The 17,647-nt window shown below is 34.7% G+C and overlaps 2 protein-coding genes and 1 long non-coding RNA gene across 4 annotated transcripts; 1 reads left to right on the forward strand and 2 right to left on the reverse strand.

Moving 5' to 3' along the window:
- The first annotated feature begins 5,825 nt into the window (after positions 1-5,825).
- LOC140809237 (uncharacterized) lies at positions 5,826-9,014 on the forward strand. 2 transcript variants are annotated; one of them, XM_073166786.1, is made up of 14 exons: positions 5,826-6,124; positions 6,316-6,413; positions 6,490-6,572; positions 6,686-6,812; positions 6,948-7,011; positions 7,117-7,214; positions 7,295-7,379; positions 7,551-7,674; positions 7,872-7,973; positions 8,064-8,128; positions 8,209-8,290; positions 8,456-8,535; positions 8,613-8,722; positions 8,793-9,014. In XM_073166786.1, exons 1-13 carry the CDS (start codon positions 5,880-5,882, stop codon positions 8,668-8,670), a joined length of 1,311 nt encoding a protein of 436 aa, XP_073022887.1. In that variant the 5' UTR covers positions 5,826-5,879; the 3' UTR covers positions 8,671-8,722; positions 8,793-9,014. The 2 variants fall into 2 exon arrangements, with proteins under 2 accessions (XP_073022887.1, XP_073022886.1); XM_073166785.1 differs by having other exon boundaries at positions 5,827-6,124; positions 8,786-9,013.
- Positions 9,015-11,752: 2,738 nt separating this feature from the next.
- On the reverse strand, positions 11,753-13,857 carry LOC140809340 (uncharacterized). The gene is made up of 4 exons (XM_073166933.1): positions 13,107-13,857; positions 12,410-13,020; positions 12,063-12,128; positions 11,753-11,970 (listed from the first exon to the last, which is right to left on the reverse strand). Exons 1-3 carry the CDS (start codon positions 13,344-13,346, stop codon positions 12,125-12,127), a joined length of 855 nt encoding a protein of 284 aa, XP_073023034.1. The 5' UTR covers positions 13,347-13,857; the 3' UTR covers positions 11,753-11,970; positions 12,063-12,124.
- A 973-nt stretch (positions 13,858-14,830) lies between these two features.
- LOC140810808 (uncharacterized) lies at positions 14,831-15,980 on the reverse strand. The gene is made up of 3 exons (XR_012113304.1): positions 15,362-15,980; positions 14,953-15,080; positions 14,831-14,873 (listed from the first exon to the last, which is right to left on the reverse strand). It is a non-coding gene; the product is annotated as an uncharacterized lncRNA (long non-coding RNA).
- Between the last annotated feature and the right edge of the window lie 1,667 nt (positions 15,981-17,647).

The following is a 17,647-nucleotide window of genomic DNA, read 5'->3' on the forward strand; positions in this document are numbered from 1 at the left end:
GACTTTTTAATCATGGACTTAATTCAATCCAAGTTACGTATGCTAGGGCTAGTGTCGGCTTGTCTACCCGGCCAAAAAGTCAATTCCTCTAACAGTCTACCTTTGTGTATCCTCTTTGGAAAATTTCAAGATTTTTATTCGAACATGCAAATAGCCATATTTTAAATAATAATCTAGATATTGAACATAATCGACTTTCCAATTTTTAAATCGAAGTTAAATCTCTTAAAAAATACAAAATTTATTCTATAAATATGTTACGTCACTACGCTAGTTTAGCTACGATTTTCAAAAGAACGTCGCTAAATTTAGTGATTGTGTAGCAAATCCCTTTGCTAAGTTTTTTGAAAACCACTGGTAAATTGAATTTGTTCATGCTTAACTGTGGGAAAATCACCAGGGTTTTTTAAATCGTGGTAAAATTAGCGACGGTATTGCAAATTTCATCGCTAATAGTGACGAAATATTAAAAGTGTGGTAAAATTTGCTGCGTTTTTATGAAACAATAACTAACTTTAGCGACGATTTCAATAAAACAATATCGAATTTAACACAGTTTTAATATTTTGTCACTAAATTTGTGACGATTTTAAAAAATATGTCGCTAATAGTTAATGACACTCGATATATGAATGCTAAAATCGTACCCAATGAAATTAGCGACAGTCTTGATTGTTGCAAACCACTTTTTATTTTGTGCGTGATGAACAATATGCCACAATATTACTATCTCGAAACAACACATTTCAATACGAAGAAAATAAGCTTTTTTTCGTAATATCAAACCAAAGTTTTATATATATGTAGTCAATAATATTATACAAAAGGTGGATTCAAAAGATATCTTAAAGTACTTGGTAAATGGAAAGCCACACATGTCTACAACAACAATGACTTTAATACAAAAATTGTGTGATTTTGTGAGGCTTATTTTGTTTGAGTTGGGGTCCAATTTGATACTGGTAAGATTTATTATGATCATTTGACATTTTTGTTATTATCATAATGTCGATCTGCTTTCACTCTTTATATGATTTACCAATACGCACATAGTTGAAAATATGGGTTAAACGTAATGCATGCGAGACATTTAATTACTGGAATTTAGATTGGCAGTTGGAACAGTACATCAATTTTATTTTTATTTTTTTTAGAGAAACGTGCCATATATGATATATCAATATTTTTAGACTATATATCTAACTTATTTTGTGGAGACAACTTTAAATTTTTAGAAGTTTGTTTGTGATATTTTCAAATTTCCTATAATTGTATGATTAATAATGTTGGTGGGAATTCTTTCATACTCCAACTCAAGGCAAAAACTTGTGTGACACGGTCTCACGGGTCTTATTTGTGAGACAGATATCTTATTTGGGCCATCCACGAAAAATTATTACTTTTTATGCTAAGAGTATTACTTTTTATTGTGAATATGAGTAGGATTGCCCCGTCTCACAGGTTAAGATCCGTGATACGATCTCACACGAGACCCACTCCCAACTCAATTAACTCTTCGAAATAAATCAAAAACCAAATCCACGGTATGTTATAGTGTTGTTTTTTGTAAGAAAGTATTGTTTGAATATCGTTTTCTCGTATCCGATATATATTGAAATTTTTTTTTAAAAAAAATCAACCTTCAAAATATTTTGGACGTCATATGATTCAATTAAACATTCATAAGATGTTTAGATCAGATTAACACTTGATGACATCAGCTAATGTGGTGTTTAGGTGGTAATTTCGCTTTTTTATAAAAAAAATTCAAACGATCTAGTTGAATTTTCTTTTGATTCGCATAATCAAGTCCACGATTAGAATCCGGTGTTCTTTGTTTAGATAACAGTAGTAATCACAAAGTTATGCGTTGATGTCAATTCGCTGGAATTGTACATTTGAGATAGCGGTGCAGCACCTATGGCGGCTGCAGTGGCGGTGCACAGGTGATGGTGGGATAGGAACAGTCGTGGGTGGGTTTTCTCTTAAATTGTTGGCCGATTTTTAGACTCGTGAGGAGAGAGGGATTTGAGAATCTAGGTTTTCTTGTGTATCAGGTTTTGTGTTTATCAACTATTACATTATACATTTATATTTATTATTCTTAATAATAAAACTCATGTATTTTTCCTATGTTAAAATTCTCATATATATTTTCAAACTTTTGAAAAATACAATTAAATAATGATCAATTTTTGATATCATGATTAAATATTTAATTAATTAATCAATTAATTCTAGATCATTCTAGAATATTCTTTGTAAATCTTACATGGTGGTCTAAACTACTCAATTATTATTTAATCAACAAATTCTAACTTTACTAGTTAAAAATTTGTGAACATATTATAATTCCGATTGACGATCAGATAATACCAATACTATTAAAACACAACTCTCGTTCATAGAATGAAAAAAAAATTCAAATTTTTTTCCACTTATCCATTTTTTGACAATTGCCTATTTTCTAATTTTTTCAATAAAATAGACACTTACACTCTCGTAACAAAATTAACAGTCATGATGTTAATTTTCGTAATTTTCAAATATGAAATTTACTTATAAATCCATTTATAAGTGATATATTTGATCTTCATCAAACTTGGTCATCAAATTCAACTAATCGAATTCGATTTTCTCAACAGAAATCCAATTCCAGTAGCTCGACCCTTAGAGCTCGCTCTCCAAAATCTCAAAACCAACAACACAATTATTTAATTGTTATGAATTTCCACGTTTCATTCAGTTGTGTGTGTGTGTGTAAATATATATATATATATATTTATATATATATATATATATAAATATTTATATATATATATATATATATATATATATATATATATATATATATATATATATTTGAGACTGCGTCAGCGTGTGTCTATGTGGTGATTTCCCGACCAAAAGTGCAAAAATCGCCGCTGCTTCAGCTTCTGCGTTTCCAGGTCGCTCTCTCCTTTGCTTCTCGGACAGCATCATCATCTGCGTAATAATTAATTAATATTCTAATTTTCCCCTTTAAATATAATCAATCTTTTTTCCCAAAAAGAAACACACACTTATTATTATTATGTTTTAATTGTGATTTAAATCGATAAATTATAAGGTTAATATTGGTATAATCAGTAGTTAGTGGGAGAGTGTAGGTGTCGGCATGAGCTGTCCACTCATCTCCATATTCTATGACAGCTCATTGCCAATTCACAATTTCCCAAAATTGCCCCTCGAGCCACTCCATTCGCCGCGTACGTATTCCCCCACCACACGTCCTTTGTCACGTGAGATGCCACACCTCATCACTTCCGTCACCCCCAGTAATAAATATATACACACGCTTTTTTTTTTCTTCCCTCTATTTATTATTATTATTATTATTATTATTGTATTTTATTCTTGATGTTGATCAAGTTTTTATTTATTTTTTAATTACATCTTTTACACGGATTATTCCATCCTACTACATCCAATGGTTGAAATTTTTTCTTGCCCAATATTTTCTTTTTTTTTTCCTCATGAAGTGGGATTTCAACCATTCATATGGGATGTGGGCACTGCCGCCACACCCAGGATCGAACGAACCTTTTACATCTATAGTCTGGGCCTATGCGGATTATTCTATCCTACCTCTGCAAGCAGTACATCCAAGGGTCGGAAATTTTTCTGGCCCAATTTTTTTTTTTAATTTTTTTCCCCTCATGAAATGGAATCTCAATCATTCATATGAGGTGTGGACACTGCTCCACACACAGGATCGAACGAACCGCTGATGTTATGACAATTTTTTTTAAAAATTTGTATAATCAATCAATCAATCGATAAGGGTCATAAATAATAATTTAATAATTGATAAACAGACTTGTAAACTAACTCACAAAAGTGAGTCAAACCAAATATCTGATTATATATGGTTTTGTGGAGGTGGGTGCTCCAATAATTGGTTTTGGACGGCTGAGCGTACCTCAAATCTTTGCCACCCAATTAAGTAATGGTGCCCCCATTGTCATTTTCTTGTAAAAGGTTAAATCCAAATATACACACACTATTAAAGTAAGGTGTGGTGGGAGACTTTTTTATTTATTTATTATTTTTACACGACTTTTGAAACAACTTGTTACCAGGGTCTATAAATATTGATTTATTGAAGTCATGTAGAATAGGTTTTTTTTTCATGGAACAGATCTTTTCTAATATGGTCTTACGAATCTTTATCTGTAAGACGGGTCAATCATACCGATATTCACAATAAAGAGTAATGCTCTTAGCATAATCTCACATGAATTTTCGTGTGTATATATATATATATATATATATATATATATATATATATAGTGGATAGAGCTATTTCTAGGATGAAAGTGTTTTTGTTGACCTTGTGGATATATTATTATTAAGTCACGTATAGCCCGTGGGCCGTTTGGAGAGAGAGAGTGAGCATGTGGCTCTAGGCCCATGTAATTTAGATGAAATTCAACATAGCAATTTTAGGTTGTGAGGAGAGATCACAACTTTTCCTACAAGTTCGGGACCTGCGGAGAAATCTCGAAACGAGAACGAGGATCTTCGAGAGTTTGAAGATTTTTTAAAATCCCCAAAGTATTTTGGGACATATATAAGATTATTATCTCATTTTCGAACCCGTTCTAAAAGTAATATTAATAATTATTTTAAAAAAATATTATTAATATTGATATTAATATTATTATTATAACTAATAATAATATTTAATAATAAGTGTTGGTTTGATAAAATTCTCTAACCCGCCTTCGTCTTGCCTCAGTAATATTTTTTAAAATGGGACGGACGGGGATGAGAATTTGTTCCCCGCCGTTTCAGGTTGGAGATTCTCAAGCTTGAGAAAGGGAGATCGGGGCGAGTATGGGGGCGATGATGAAATTTAGGGATGAGGATGACTAACCTGCCCCCGTCCCGCCCAATTTTCATCCCTATTTGTGAGATAGATCAATCTTTAACATATTTACATTAAGACTAACAATTTTGACATAAAAAATAAAATTTTTTATGGGTTAACAAATAGGAAATCCGTCTCAAAATTTTTTTGTGAATTTTAAATAGAAAGTATAGGGTCTTGCAACAAAAACTTGAACCAAATCAATTCCATATTTTCTATAAAATTGAAAACCAGGCCAAATGTATATTGCGGTTTGATTTGGTTTGGATGATTGTTCAATTTTAATGTTTTTCAAAAAAATATTTTAATTATTTTTAAACATTATTTAAATTTGGTAAAAATTTGTGTAAGACGGTCTCGCATGTCGTATTTTGTGGACATATATCTTATTTGAGTCATCTATGAAAAAATATTATTTTTTATTGCGAATATCGATAGGGTTGACTTGTCTCACTGATAAAGATTCGTGAGACCGTCTTACAAGAGACCTATTTTTTAAAATTTCTAGACTAGATATTATGAATAGAAAAATATCAAAATGTAAACAAACATTAAACTATGGGTGATTCTCATGTGAGACCGTCTCACGGATCATAATCTATGAGACGGGTCAACCCTACCCATATTCACAATAAAAAGTAATACTCTTAGCATAAAAAGTAATACTTTTTCATGGGTGACCCAAATATGAGATCCGTCTCACAGATACGACTCGTGAGACCGTCTCACACAAGTTTTTGCCTTAAACTATTTCACAATATGATATTTGATATAATAATGTTACAAATTTCGTATATTAAAAGTTTAAATTATCGGGTTTGGGGGATCATAAAATTTATGTTTTACTTGATATATTCTACAATCCGTAAAAAACTAACACCAGTAATATCCGCACACGTGGCTCGTCTCTAGTTGGAGCCAACGATAAACTTATGGAAGAAAGCAGAGAAGAGTTTGTGAGAGAAACATGGCAAGATACTTCACGCAATTGAACACCGGCGGCGTCAGCAGAAATCTTACAATGGCCTTCGCAAAAGAAAGCGGGCAACGAAAAAGTGGCGTTGACGTAATCGAGAGAGTCGAACTTCCGGAGAAAGTCAAGAATTCAAGAATTTTGATACTTGGAGGAACCGGAAGAGTGGGAGGTTCAACTGCCCTTTCTTTGTCTAAATTCTGTCCGGATCTTCGCATTGTGATAGGTGGTCGGAACAGGTAGATTTCTGAGCTCAACAAGAAGTTTTGGTCACTTCCTAACTGTGCCCAACTGTTTGGGATTCAATTAACTTTTTGTATGTGCTTTATAAGAGAAATGGAGAATCTGTTACTTTTCTTGGGTATAAAGTTTATTTTCTTTAGATGTCCCGCAGCTATAGTCCGTTTTTGAAAATTGGGTTCCTTGTCAGGGACAAAGGTGCTGCAATGGTGTCGAAACTAGGCAACGGCTCGGAGTTTTGTGAAGTCGACATAAATGACAGCAAATCGTTGGATGCAGCTTTAAAGGGTGTGTGTTCTTGATACTCATATATTGGATAATTGCATTTGAGTAGCTTTTCGTAATCGTTTCTCCGTGGTTACAGACGTTGATCTTGTTCTGCACACTGCTGGGCCCTTTCAGCAGGCACAAAATTGCGCTGTTCTTGAAGCTGCAGTTCGGAACAAGGTGAGGAAAGGTAATGAAAATGTCTGTAGTTTCGGAATCCAGCGTTCTTCCATGGGGAAATTTTATTCATACTCCAGTTATTAACTTCTTATCATTATCTTGGATGAAAATAGACAGCATATCTTGATGTGTGTGATGACACAAGCTATGCATGGCGTTCAAAATCATACATGAAGAAAGCAGTGAATGCAAATATACCAGCTATAGTAACCGGAGGAATCTACCCGGGAGTGAGCAACAGTTCTGTCATGTTTTCCTTGTATAGATACCTTATTTGAAACATAGAAATCTTCATATATTGCTAGTTTTCCTGTATGATCTCGGCTTCTATCCCATTTTATTCTGCTAATGCTTTTTGCTTTTCGTTTACCTTAGTTATGGCTGCGGAGCTAGTCCGTGCATCAAAATTCGAAACCGAAGTTGAGCCAGAGAAGCTAAGGTATCTATTTTCATGGACCTACAATTATATCCTTCAAATTTTCATAAAATCATTTCATTTTTCGTTATTTTTGGTATGTCATGCAATGGGAATTCTTGTTCTTAGGTTCTACTACTACACAGCTGGCTCCGGAGGTGCTGGCCCGACTATATTGTCTACTAGCTTTTTACTTCTGGGAGAGGAGGTTATTGCATATAACAAAGGTTGATGATCGAATGTGAGTTATTGTCTTCGTCATTTATACATTTATATTTTTAACTGATTGTAGGAATTTAATTGACAGGAGAGAAGGTCAAACTAAAACCTTACAGTGGGATGCTCAACATCAATTTTGGGCTTGGAATCGGAAAGAAGGATGTTTTTCTCTTGTAAGTTTTTCGAAAATCAAATTTTTTAACCACAACCACCATCGATGAAGCATTTTTAGGAAATTAATATACTCTTATCGTTTTAGAATTCATGCTATTTTATTGATTTTCTACAAAAATATGGCATGGAGCGACCTTCATTAGTCACTTAAAAGATCTTTTTTCTCTCAGGCATTTACCTGAGGTGAGGAGTATTCACGAGGTCCTCGGAGTTCCAACTGTTAGCGCACGGTTTGGAACTTCGCCTTTCTTCTGGAATTGGGGAATGGTAGCCATGACAAATTTACTTCCACCTGTATGTTTATTAAATACTGAAAATTGAGTTGTTACTACAGATTGATGGAAAATTATACCTTTGTTAGTCGTGATAAGTTTGCTTCCCAAATGGCATATGATATTTGACTTAAACTTTCAATAGTTTTTGTGAGTAATGTTATCGAGATAAGTTAATCTAAATTGAATACATTTATTCAAGATTCGTAAAATCTGCAGGAATTCCTGAGAGACAAAAGTAAAGTCCAGCAATTAGTTGAACTATTCGACCCTTTAGTGAGGGCAGTAGATGGATTTGCTGGAGAGAAGGTGTCGATGCGAGTATGCTTACTTTTCTATTATAACTCATTTTGTTTAAAGTTTGTTCCATATTATTATTTTTACATATTTTCCCCCTTTCAATATTATCAGGTTGATTTGGAGTGCTCGAAGGGATATCACAGAATCGGGATATTCAGCCACAAGAAACTATCTGTGTAATTATTTTTCATTGTTTTTTCAACCATTCGCAAACCATGCAAATGGTTATGTTTTTATTGTGTCTTGGTGATTTCAGGTCAGTGGGATTTTCGACAGCTGCCTTTGTCCTAGCCATTCTTGAGGGCAGCACTCGGCCTGGAGTTTGGTTTCCCGAAGAGGTACATTCCGGTAACTGGGGTAGAACTAGAATTCAGAAGGAAGGGGATGGGGAAAAACTTTCATTTTCAGAAAATTGTGTGCAAAAGTCCCATTTTTCTGGGCCCGAGGGGGTTGTGACCTTGGCATGGACTTTACTTGATCAAAGCTTCTTCGTTTGATTCTAGCCCGAAGGGATCGCAGTTGAGGCAAGGAAAACTCTTCTTAATCGTGCTGCACAAGGGACCGTCAATTTTGTGATGAATAAGTAGGAACTTTTTCTAGCAGTCTTGAACTTCTGCTGCACATTTCTAGCTTTGCTTAATTATCCTAGTCATTTCACAGGGCTCCATGGATGGTTGAAAAAGATCCCAAAGAGCTTGGTTTTGGAATTTACGACTGATGTCCTATGAAACTTATGTCACCGTGTCTGGTTTCACTCCACAGATATAGAGGTAAACTTAAGGTTTGGTCCTTTTGAGTGAGTCCTCAGAATGCTAATCCGAACACATTTTTAGCTATCAGGCACTCAGAGTCAATCATCATGCAGTGGCAACTGCAGTCATGTTTTACCCGTATCAAACAACGCCTGCTGATTCGAATCAACTCATTTTGTATTACTAATATCTCTATTTTATTATTGTAACACTTTAAATACTAAAACACCTTTCAAATATTGTAAAATACTTGGCAAAACTTTAGTTGTTATCCTGATTGGATATCTGTCAATTGCCGAGTTTACCTACAAATATTGAATTAATAATATTAGAAGATGTTACTTACACCCGCAATCTTTTCAGTTTTTTTTGTTTGGATGTGAAAATGAGCTTGATCATCAGTAGATTACAAAATCTGCATGTTTCAATCTGGCACCAAGAAATCTCACAAAGGAAAAACAGTTAAAACTTTATCCTTGGTTGACTTCTTAGCATCAATAGCAGTGTTTTCGCCTACCGTCTCGATTCGATTTTTAGAAAGACTATAGCTCTTGGCGTTGTTAAAATAATGGTTCTCATGTGCTACCTAGTCGCCCCTTAAGCAACCACATAACTTAATATATATAATATAATATTTTTTTAAAAGAGATCGTTCACCATATTTTTCAATATATTTGTATCGGCTAAAGGGGAGGAATATGACATTGATTTTGATTTTGAATCCAATAAATATGAAGTATTGGAGAAATATTTGGGAAATAAACAATTAGATATTTATGCAAAAACAGAAAAATCGGCGGAAACCGTCTGCCTAACGCCTTTCTTTGCAAGCATCCAAGATGATCAATCCTCAGCGGATGGTTTGCGCAGGAGGCAAGTTGCCTCATAACGAGATGCTCTAGAAAACGTGATGAAATTAAAATTATGAGCCTACCTCTTTTAGCCGTCAAATTTATTTATCCATCGACACTCAAGCCACTTTGCCCAGTTTGGTAAGTGTGATTAAGTTTGGATTGTTAGATAATCTTATGTTTGGTTCCATTTATAAATTTGAGATTGAGTAATTGCAGGACAATTTCTACTGTTTACCTGGGCAAATGTATCCATGCTTTCAGGGTGGATTAGTTTTATCCGAGTGGACTGAAAAAGGAAATGACCATAATAGCCCTTACCGTGAATAAAAAAATTGCAAGTGGATGAGTCTATTTCTTCTAAAGAAAATCGCTTAGCGACGGTTCGTAAAAATCCTTCGCACATAGCAACGATTGTTTTATAAACCGTCGCTAAATGTCAAATTAGCGACGGTTTCTCAAAAAAGATCGGCGACGGTTTCTCAAAACAAGATCGGCGACGGTTTCATGCACTAATAAACGGTCGCTAAATGTCAAATTAGCGACGGTTTCTTAAAAACCGCCGCTATTAGCGACGGGTTTTCAGAAGCCGTCGCTAATTTTCCGGCAGGAAGGAGACCGTTTCCGACCGGCCGCCGCCGCCACTATCGACGTCGCGAAGGAGAAGGGCAATTTCGTCTCTTCATTAAAAAATTCAAAATTAACCTACACTTAAAAATCGTACCAAACTTAATATTATTTTACACCATATATTACAATCCTACCACAGTCATTTTCTTTATCATTTACGTACTAATCATTAGTTTATCCTATCCTTCCAACCAAACGTAGCCTCTCTGTCTGCAAGTTATCCAGAGGAAGCAGAAACTAGTTCTTCTTAGTGGAACCATTCAGTTCTCATACTTCAAATGAGTTGCAATCTATATACCTATAAAACGGTGGATATTTGAAAAGTTTTCCAAGTATGGACGGATACATATCTGGTAATTTCACATTTTCTTCTCTTTTTTCATTATAATATTTAATTATGTCATATCTCATTCTTTTCATTTTTTTAAAAAAATTGTGGAGACTTGAAAAGTTTTCCAATTGTGAACGGACCTAATTACCCTTTAACATATTAACTTATTTCAATTATCTAATTACATATGTTGTAACTTGATATTTAGTCTATTAATTAATAATTAATACCAATTAACCACTTCTTATGGATATGATTTTGTGCTTTTGACTTTTTCCTTCTCTTTTTTTTTTTCATTCTATTTCATTTTTTTTAAATTATTTCATTCTATATATATATATATATATAAATGTGTGTATGTGTTTACTTAATTTCATTATCAAGTAACATATCTAATAATTTACCACTATATACCTGTAAAATTGTGGATGCTTGAATTTTTTTAATTTCAACAAAATCATCTATTATTATCACCTATATAAAAAAGCCAATATTAATTATTGTCAAATTGTCATTTATGACCTTTGGTGTGTGTTTTATATGAGTTCATGTAAATAGTGTGTGGACAATAAGGCTCAAGATGGTCAAAATTTCATAATTTAATTATTAATTAATATTAATATTTCTTTCTTGAGAATGTGAATCATCAATCAAAATTTCATCATGTTACTTTGTTAATGTGAATCAATTATATAGTTTAATCCTATGTTGTTGCCCACATCGAGACACAAACCATAAAGATAATATATTCCAACCAATGGCTCGTTTCCTAATTGTGCGATGAAATAAAACTGCATGCACACAATTAAGATAAATACAAGTACATAATATTATGCTGAGATGAAATTAATTTATTGAAAATTAAATTCTTTACATTTTTTTCATATTGGAATTATAATTATGAATTAAATTTTCAATTATATATGTAATCCATCTAAAAAAAAATTGTTACATTAGTGTGTGTGTATATATATGTGCTATCATATCTAGTTTGAAGTTTGTACCTTATTATATCTAAGCAAAAATTTGTGTGAGACGATCTCATAGGTCGTATTTTGTGAGACAGATCTCTTATCTGAGTCATCCATGAAAAATGATTACTTCGTGAGAACGTCTCACAAGAGACCTACTCTTATATCTAAGGTTATGATTTATCATGTTAAAATTGTTTGTTTGTAATCAAATAAAATTGTACAAACGTTTCCGCTAATGATAGTAATTATGACGATATTATAATTCTGTCCCACAGTTCTAATGGTTATATTTATTTTTGCTGTTTGGTCCTAATCTACTACGTTAATTATCCTACAGTTTCTGTCTTGCATTAATTAAATTTATACATTGTTGTATCATGATGCCAATGATGTCCAGAAATGCGCCATGCATAAGCTTGTTGGAGTACCAATCGTGCGCGACCATAGCCACTTATCCTCCGTTCGTCGTAACTCTGCCAGCTGCGTGAAACATTGTTCAGCATACCAATTTTGTAGAGGTAAGTTGATTGAATAGAACCTGTTTTATGTGCAAGGATTGATGTTGTACTTACTCGGCCATCTCTCAACTCAAATATGACCGAATCATCAGAAAATGGGATTGGTCTTGTGGATGCTACCTGCGCAGAAACACAAATGGTGATGAGAATTAAATGGGTTAGAGAAGATGTAGTGACGCAAATGGGATGTTCTATGTTGCCTGGCCAGAACTTGTCCACAAGTCCAGGACTAGCCGGGCTTATTTCTTAAAAATTTCAAGCTTCTTCTTAAATTTTGTGGTTGGACAGTGGCAACGATCAAGATTCAACCTTTAGACTGTTTATTTGTGATGTCCGAGGATTCCATTTGACATGTCTAGTGAGAATGTGGACAAGTTAAGCTGGTGGTTTTATGCACTGACCTTTGGGTTACAATCTTTGTCACTGTCACCGTTTTCTTCGATCTTCTCAAGGATACCTGCAAATTCTTGACCATTATAAATCTCATACTTGTCTGATTTCCTTCAACTTGTTTTTCCTTTTCATCACCCATGTATCCTGCATCAGGGAATCCGCAATCCTTCCAATTCCACTCCCCTTGATCCAAATATCTCAAGTAAACACTTCCATCTGAACCGGTTACAAACAGTTCACTCCCTCCAAAGCAAGGGCCAGTTGCTCCAACTAATGTCACATTTGTATAAGGAGTCCCATGTTCTATCCAGTTCCATCCGTCCGACGAACCCCATTGATACTCAACTAATCCACCATCTTCCGATAACATGAAAAGTGAGCCCCTGAGTGATGTTGGTGACGATCTCATGGCTGTTCCTGGTAATCTCGATAAAACCAAGTGCTGCGATTGGTAATGTTCATGCCACAATTCACTAACCTTGTTGTATTGGTATAACCGTCCATTTCCCCCTATAACAAACACGATGTTCTCCCTGAATCCCTCCTGGTCTACTATGCTCGCGATTTTCACGCTTGGAGGATTCTTGCAATCTTTCCACTTGTACTTTCTTAACGCGACCTGTATGATGAAAATACAAAGTTCGGTTACTAATGACTGCTGTTTGGGCTTAGTAGAATTCAACAGAATCATTGAAGTTTACGTACTGAGAATTGTAACAGTGTCCCACTTCTGCTGACAAAGAAAATGGCATCTTCTACTTTAGCTTTTGGTGTTAGTCCTGGTGTACTGTCCCACGGTGGACCACCGATTACTTGTCTGCCCTTCTTCATGGAAGTACAGTTAACCCATGCCAGATCATTGCTGGTTCTTTCCCTGATCAGCAAACTCCCATGCTCATCAACTAGAAACAAGCTTCCATTGTAGTTTCCCAGAACGCCTTCCATTGCAGTCGAATGTTCGTGCCTTAACCACAACCACACTTGTCCGTATTCAGGTATTCAAATGTATGACCATTCTCTGTTATGACGAAAAACGACATTCCCCCTTGCATCAAACGGAGACGGAATTGTGTATTATCCACTTATCTGGAAAATTATACTCTTCTCCTGGATTGGACGAGATACCATCAGATGTTGATGCACCAGGCAAAAGGTAATTCTGCTGTATTCTGCTGTCCTTTCTCCACCTAGAACTTGATCTTGGACTCGTTAATTCGTTGGTTTCATCTTTCGTGCCTACAATGCAATTTGAGGGTCCACGTTCTTCAGAGCAATATTCAGCATTCCACCCTTCGGTTTCAGGAGCATCCATCAATGACCATACATATTTGGGCAAAATCTTTCTCCGGGTACTAAATGGAGGGTTCGGGCCCAAATTTTCACCTCCAAGACCTGATAAATGAAACTCTGCAAGCCTACCGTCATCTAGAGGAAAGACGATTCTTCCAGCTTGCAATTTCAACCCTGGAATACCTCTGGCAGCTTTGCTTGTGAAGGGTGCTTATGATTTATCCAGTTTTCACCGATGTCTTGATCCTGAGAACTGCCTGATGAATCAATATCAAGATATGATTTTTAGGACCGTAACATGAGTTTGCTTTATATGAATCTTGGAAACTTGAAAATACAGTGGATGAAATTTACATTACCTGGATTCTTTGGGATTTGATACTCAAAAACAAAACCTGCAGCGGTTGTAAGAAACAACAAATTCGTATTCTCAACAGATTCATCCTGGGAAATGCAAGTAATGGAGCTCAATGGATGACCTTTAGGATTCCCATGATGCACCCATTTCCACTTCCTCTGGTTCAGTCGTCTCTCAAACAACTCGCCTCCCTTTATATACATATAATATATGCGATTTTATCAAAAAATTACAACATAATATGAACGAAATATCAAAATTTTACATAATATGAAAGAAAACTTTCAGACAAAAGTACCTTAGTCAAGAGGAAGAGTGACACTGAATGAGGTCCAGATATTCCATGCAGGCTGCATGTCTTGAATGGTGCTAAGGAAACATCTTTTACTGATCCTTGACTGTGTATATGCTTCTTCCATGCAGGTTTTGACGTCTGATCATACTCATAAAGGTCTCCTGCAGCACTGTGACACGATGTGAACCCCGAGTTGATAGAGAAAAGAAACCATTTATCATGTTATAGTCTCAAGGAATCTATAACTGGCCTATTCTATACCATTCCTGAAGTAGGTAAAAGTGCTCGCTCACCTCACAATGAAGAGGAACTCCAGGTCTAATTGTAGCAGCATCTGTAATTGCAGCAACACTTGCTCCCGGGGGCCGTCCGTGATTCGTCCACCTGATTACATGAGAAAGACAACCAAGATGTTATCTAAACATTTTAGGGTCGAAAATGAACTCTTAAATTGCCATCATTCTTACCTTGGAGGATCAACACCAGAAGCTCTAGTAAGGCCCCATTTTTCGTGCAGAAAAAAATTCTCCTGAGGATAAAATAGCACAATCAAGATCAGATTATATCACCGAATGTAAAGGTAGTGAAGTGATTTTGCCATTACTCACTCCCTGTCATTTGAAATAACTCCAGAAGAAAGTCGAATAGCAGGATCTTGATCTGTTACTTTACTTGTTTGATCAAATACTGGCATGAACTCAATCCAGATTGGCTGTGATTCTTCAGTTAGCATCATCTGAATACATTAAGAAGTGCTATTTTCATTACAATAGTTTAAAAATATAAGTTGTATTTACAAATTAACTCGCCCCTCGGATAAATTATTGAGTCCACCTTCATCATCATTCAGGATCAATCCAACCCCACAAAGTTAATCCCACTGCCAACCAGTTCTAATTTTCTTGCCACTCTTTCAAAATAAGGGGATGGATAAATAGTAATTTTCATATTATTACTTTGATACACGTAACATAAACTCAAAACAGGAATACGAAGAGGCCTTTTGCAAAATCTTACCTGATACAGAATCCCTGATTCAGACAAACAGAATTGTCTGATTCACCATAAACACAGAAACTGCATATCCTGCAGAAACTGGCAAGTCATGAGGTGCAATCACCCACTGCAATCCATTCCAGAATCTCTCGTATATTGACCCGCTTGCCCCCGTTACCCAGACCGAAGTTTCGGACATTTTTGTCAAAGAAATTCTTTTTCTCACCTTCAGAGGCTCATAAGAATCTTTCTCCAAGATTTTTACTTTACGATCATCCTTATCTTTCCTCTCCTTCACTGATTCTTGAATTGAATTCACGACTATGCAGTTATCATTAACACAAGAACAAGTTCATAAGGGCAGTTTAACCTCAACCCATGAGTTGGATTGTTCCTTAAACTCCCAGAATCTATCTGTTTTTTGCTCAAATTTTTGATCAGCTCTCTTGACATACTGACGAAACAAAGGAAGAACCACAGTCAGAAATACACCCAGGCTCAGAGATGAAATTACAACACAGATGAACTGTAGTGGGTGGAAAGAGACATTGGATTTTTTGATCGACTAGTTTTGGCATAACTCCTCCTGATATGATGCACAATAGGAATCGTGGAAAAGGGCATCGTTCTTTTGTGGGATTCTGTATGGGCCAGAGCAGAAGACCTTGACTACAAAACCATTAAAAAGGACACTTTCAAGTACATAACTTGAAATACAAAATAATCAGGCACAGACCCTTTTAAGAACAAAGAAATTCATACAGATTTATGGGAAGAACCACGTATCTCCCTGAGGTGTTGGGGGCAGGTAGGGTGGGTGGGATCAGGTGGTCCACTTGCATGGTTAGGAACATAGAGCAGCAGCTACTAACCAGTACAGGTTCATAGACTAAACTACTACTCGAAATCAACCAATACCTTTTTGTCAAATCTCATCAACAACCAAGGTAACTTTTTTTATAAATGGGATCTAATTTTCTTAATCTTCTTGAATCATTAAGACATCAAACTGCTGATCTTGACTCCATTACACTCCTCTTAAATACGATCCCCACTTTTAAGAGGCTTTGCTTTCTCGTGCTTTTGAACATTTACTCGATCTTTTTTCAAATGTGTAAGTTAAATTGAGCAGAGGAGTTCAACTTTTTAGAAAGAAAAAAAGTGGGCTTTTGATTAAATAAATAAAAAATATATGGTTTTACCTTTTCTTGTGCCCACTAGCCGAGATGATATATTATATATTTCCACAATAGAATAAGACAGGGTGCATGCCACGTACATATTAAACAAAGTAAATATTTTTATAACTCGTAATATAAATTGTATTCAAGAAAGTCTTCTTGTTTCGGGGATTTCTTTACACAGATTGGATTTTTTGTGCTGTGATTCGACCAATTGCATGCCATTTTATTGAATTATTGTCCACTATAATATTGTAGTTATCAGCTGATATAAGATCATACTTCAAAAAAAAAAAGAATAAAGTAAAATAGAAACTCGACATGACTCGTTATATATATAATTTTGATATGTTTTACATTTATCATGTTTATCATTAAGCTGATCCTCACATAATGAACGTATAATTTTGATATGATTCATCACGTTTAATAAGTGAGTGTCACTTCAATGTTGGACACAAATATGTGTACGGTTGATAGACAACATATTAAAATTATATTAATATAATGATATACGAAGGTTTTTTTTTTATGACTGTTGTTGAAATGACACTAATACCTTTATCTTACTAAAAAAATGAATTTCAAATAATAATAAGACTAACGTCATCCCACAAAAATTACATCATCATTTTTTTTTTTTGGGAAAAATAGCACATTTTTACACAATAATTTACAAATTGTAACAAAATGATTACAAAAATTTTCAATAATAAAAATTGTTTGTAATCTAGAGTAACTTAACTTCAATAATAAATATTCATAATAAAAAGGTCACTAAGTATATAATCGTGATTTCGATATATTCAATATATCTAAAGTGTGAAAATGAATGGTTGATATTGAAAATAGTGACAGGACAGTTTTATTGAGTCGTCTGATGATTAACACTTGGGCAGCGGTGCCAGGCCTTACGATTCCAGGTGGATCCATGGAATCTTCTGGTCGGGATCGACTCTCTTGGATGGCGGAATCTTTGAAAAATATATATATATATATGGCGGAATCTTTTGAAAAATAATATATATATTATATATTCATATATATATATATGTATATATATAAAATACGGCTTTTGAAGATCCAATAATGTTTTTTAGTTATTATTTTTTGTATATTGCTATTG

This window comes from Primulina eburnea, chromosome 13, assembly GCF_022965805.1.
Source record: "Primulina eburnea isolate SZY01 chromosome 13, ASM2296580v1, whole genome shotgun sequence".
NCBI lineage: Eukaryota > Viridiplantae > Streptophyta > Magnoliopsida > Lamiales > Gesneriaceae > Primulina > Primulina eburnea.

Excerpts from the sequence above, each read along its gene's own strand:
- LOC140809237 (XM_073166786.1), top strand. The coding sequence starts at position 5,880 with ATGGCAAGATACTTCACGCAATTGAACACCGGCGGCGTCAGCAGAAAT. Across the intron at positions 7,974-8,063 it reads GAGAGAAGGTGTCGATGCGA|GTTGATTTGGAGTGCTCGAA; the intron begins GTATGCTTACTT and ends CAATATTATCAG. Across the intron at positions 8,291-8,455 it reads GAGTTTGGTTTCCCGAAGAG|CCCGAAGGGATCGCAGTTGA; the intron begins GTACATTCCGGT and ends GTTTGATTCTAG.
- LOC140809340 (XM_073166933.1), bottom strand. The coding sequence starts at position 13,346 with ATGGAAGGCGTTCTGGGAAACTACAATGGAAGCTTGTTTCTAGTTGAT. Across the intron at positions 13,021-13,106 it reads GGACACTGTTACAATTCTCA|GTCGCGTTAAGAAAGTACAA; the intron begins GTACGTAAACTT and ends TTCATCATACAG.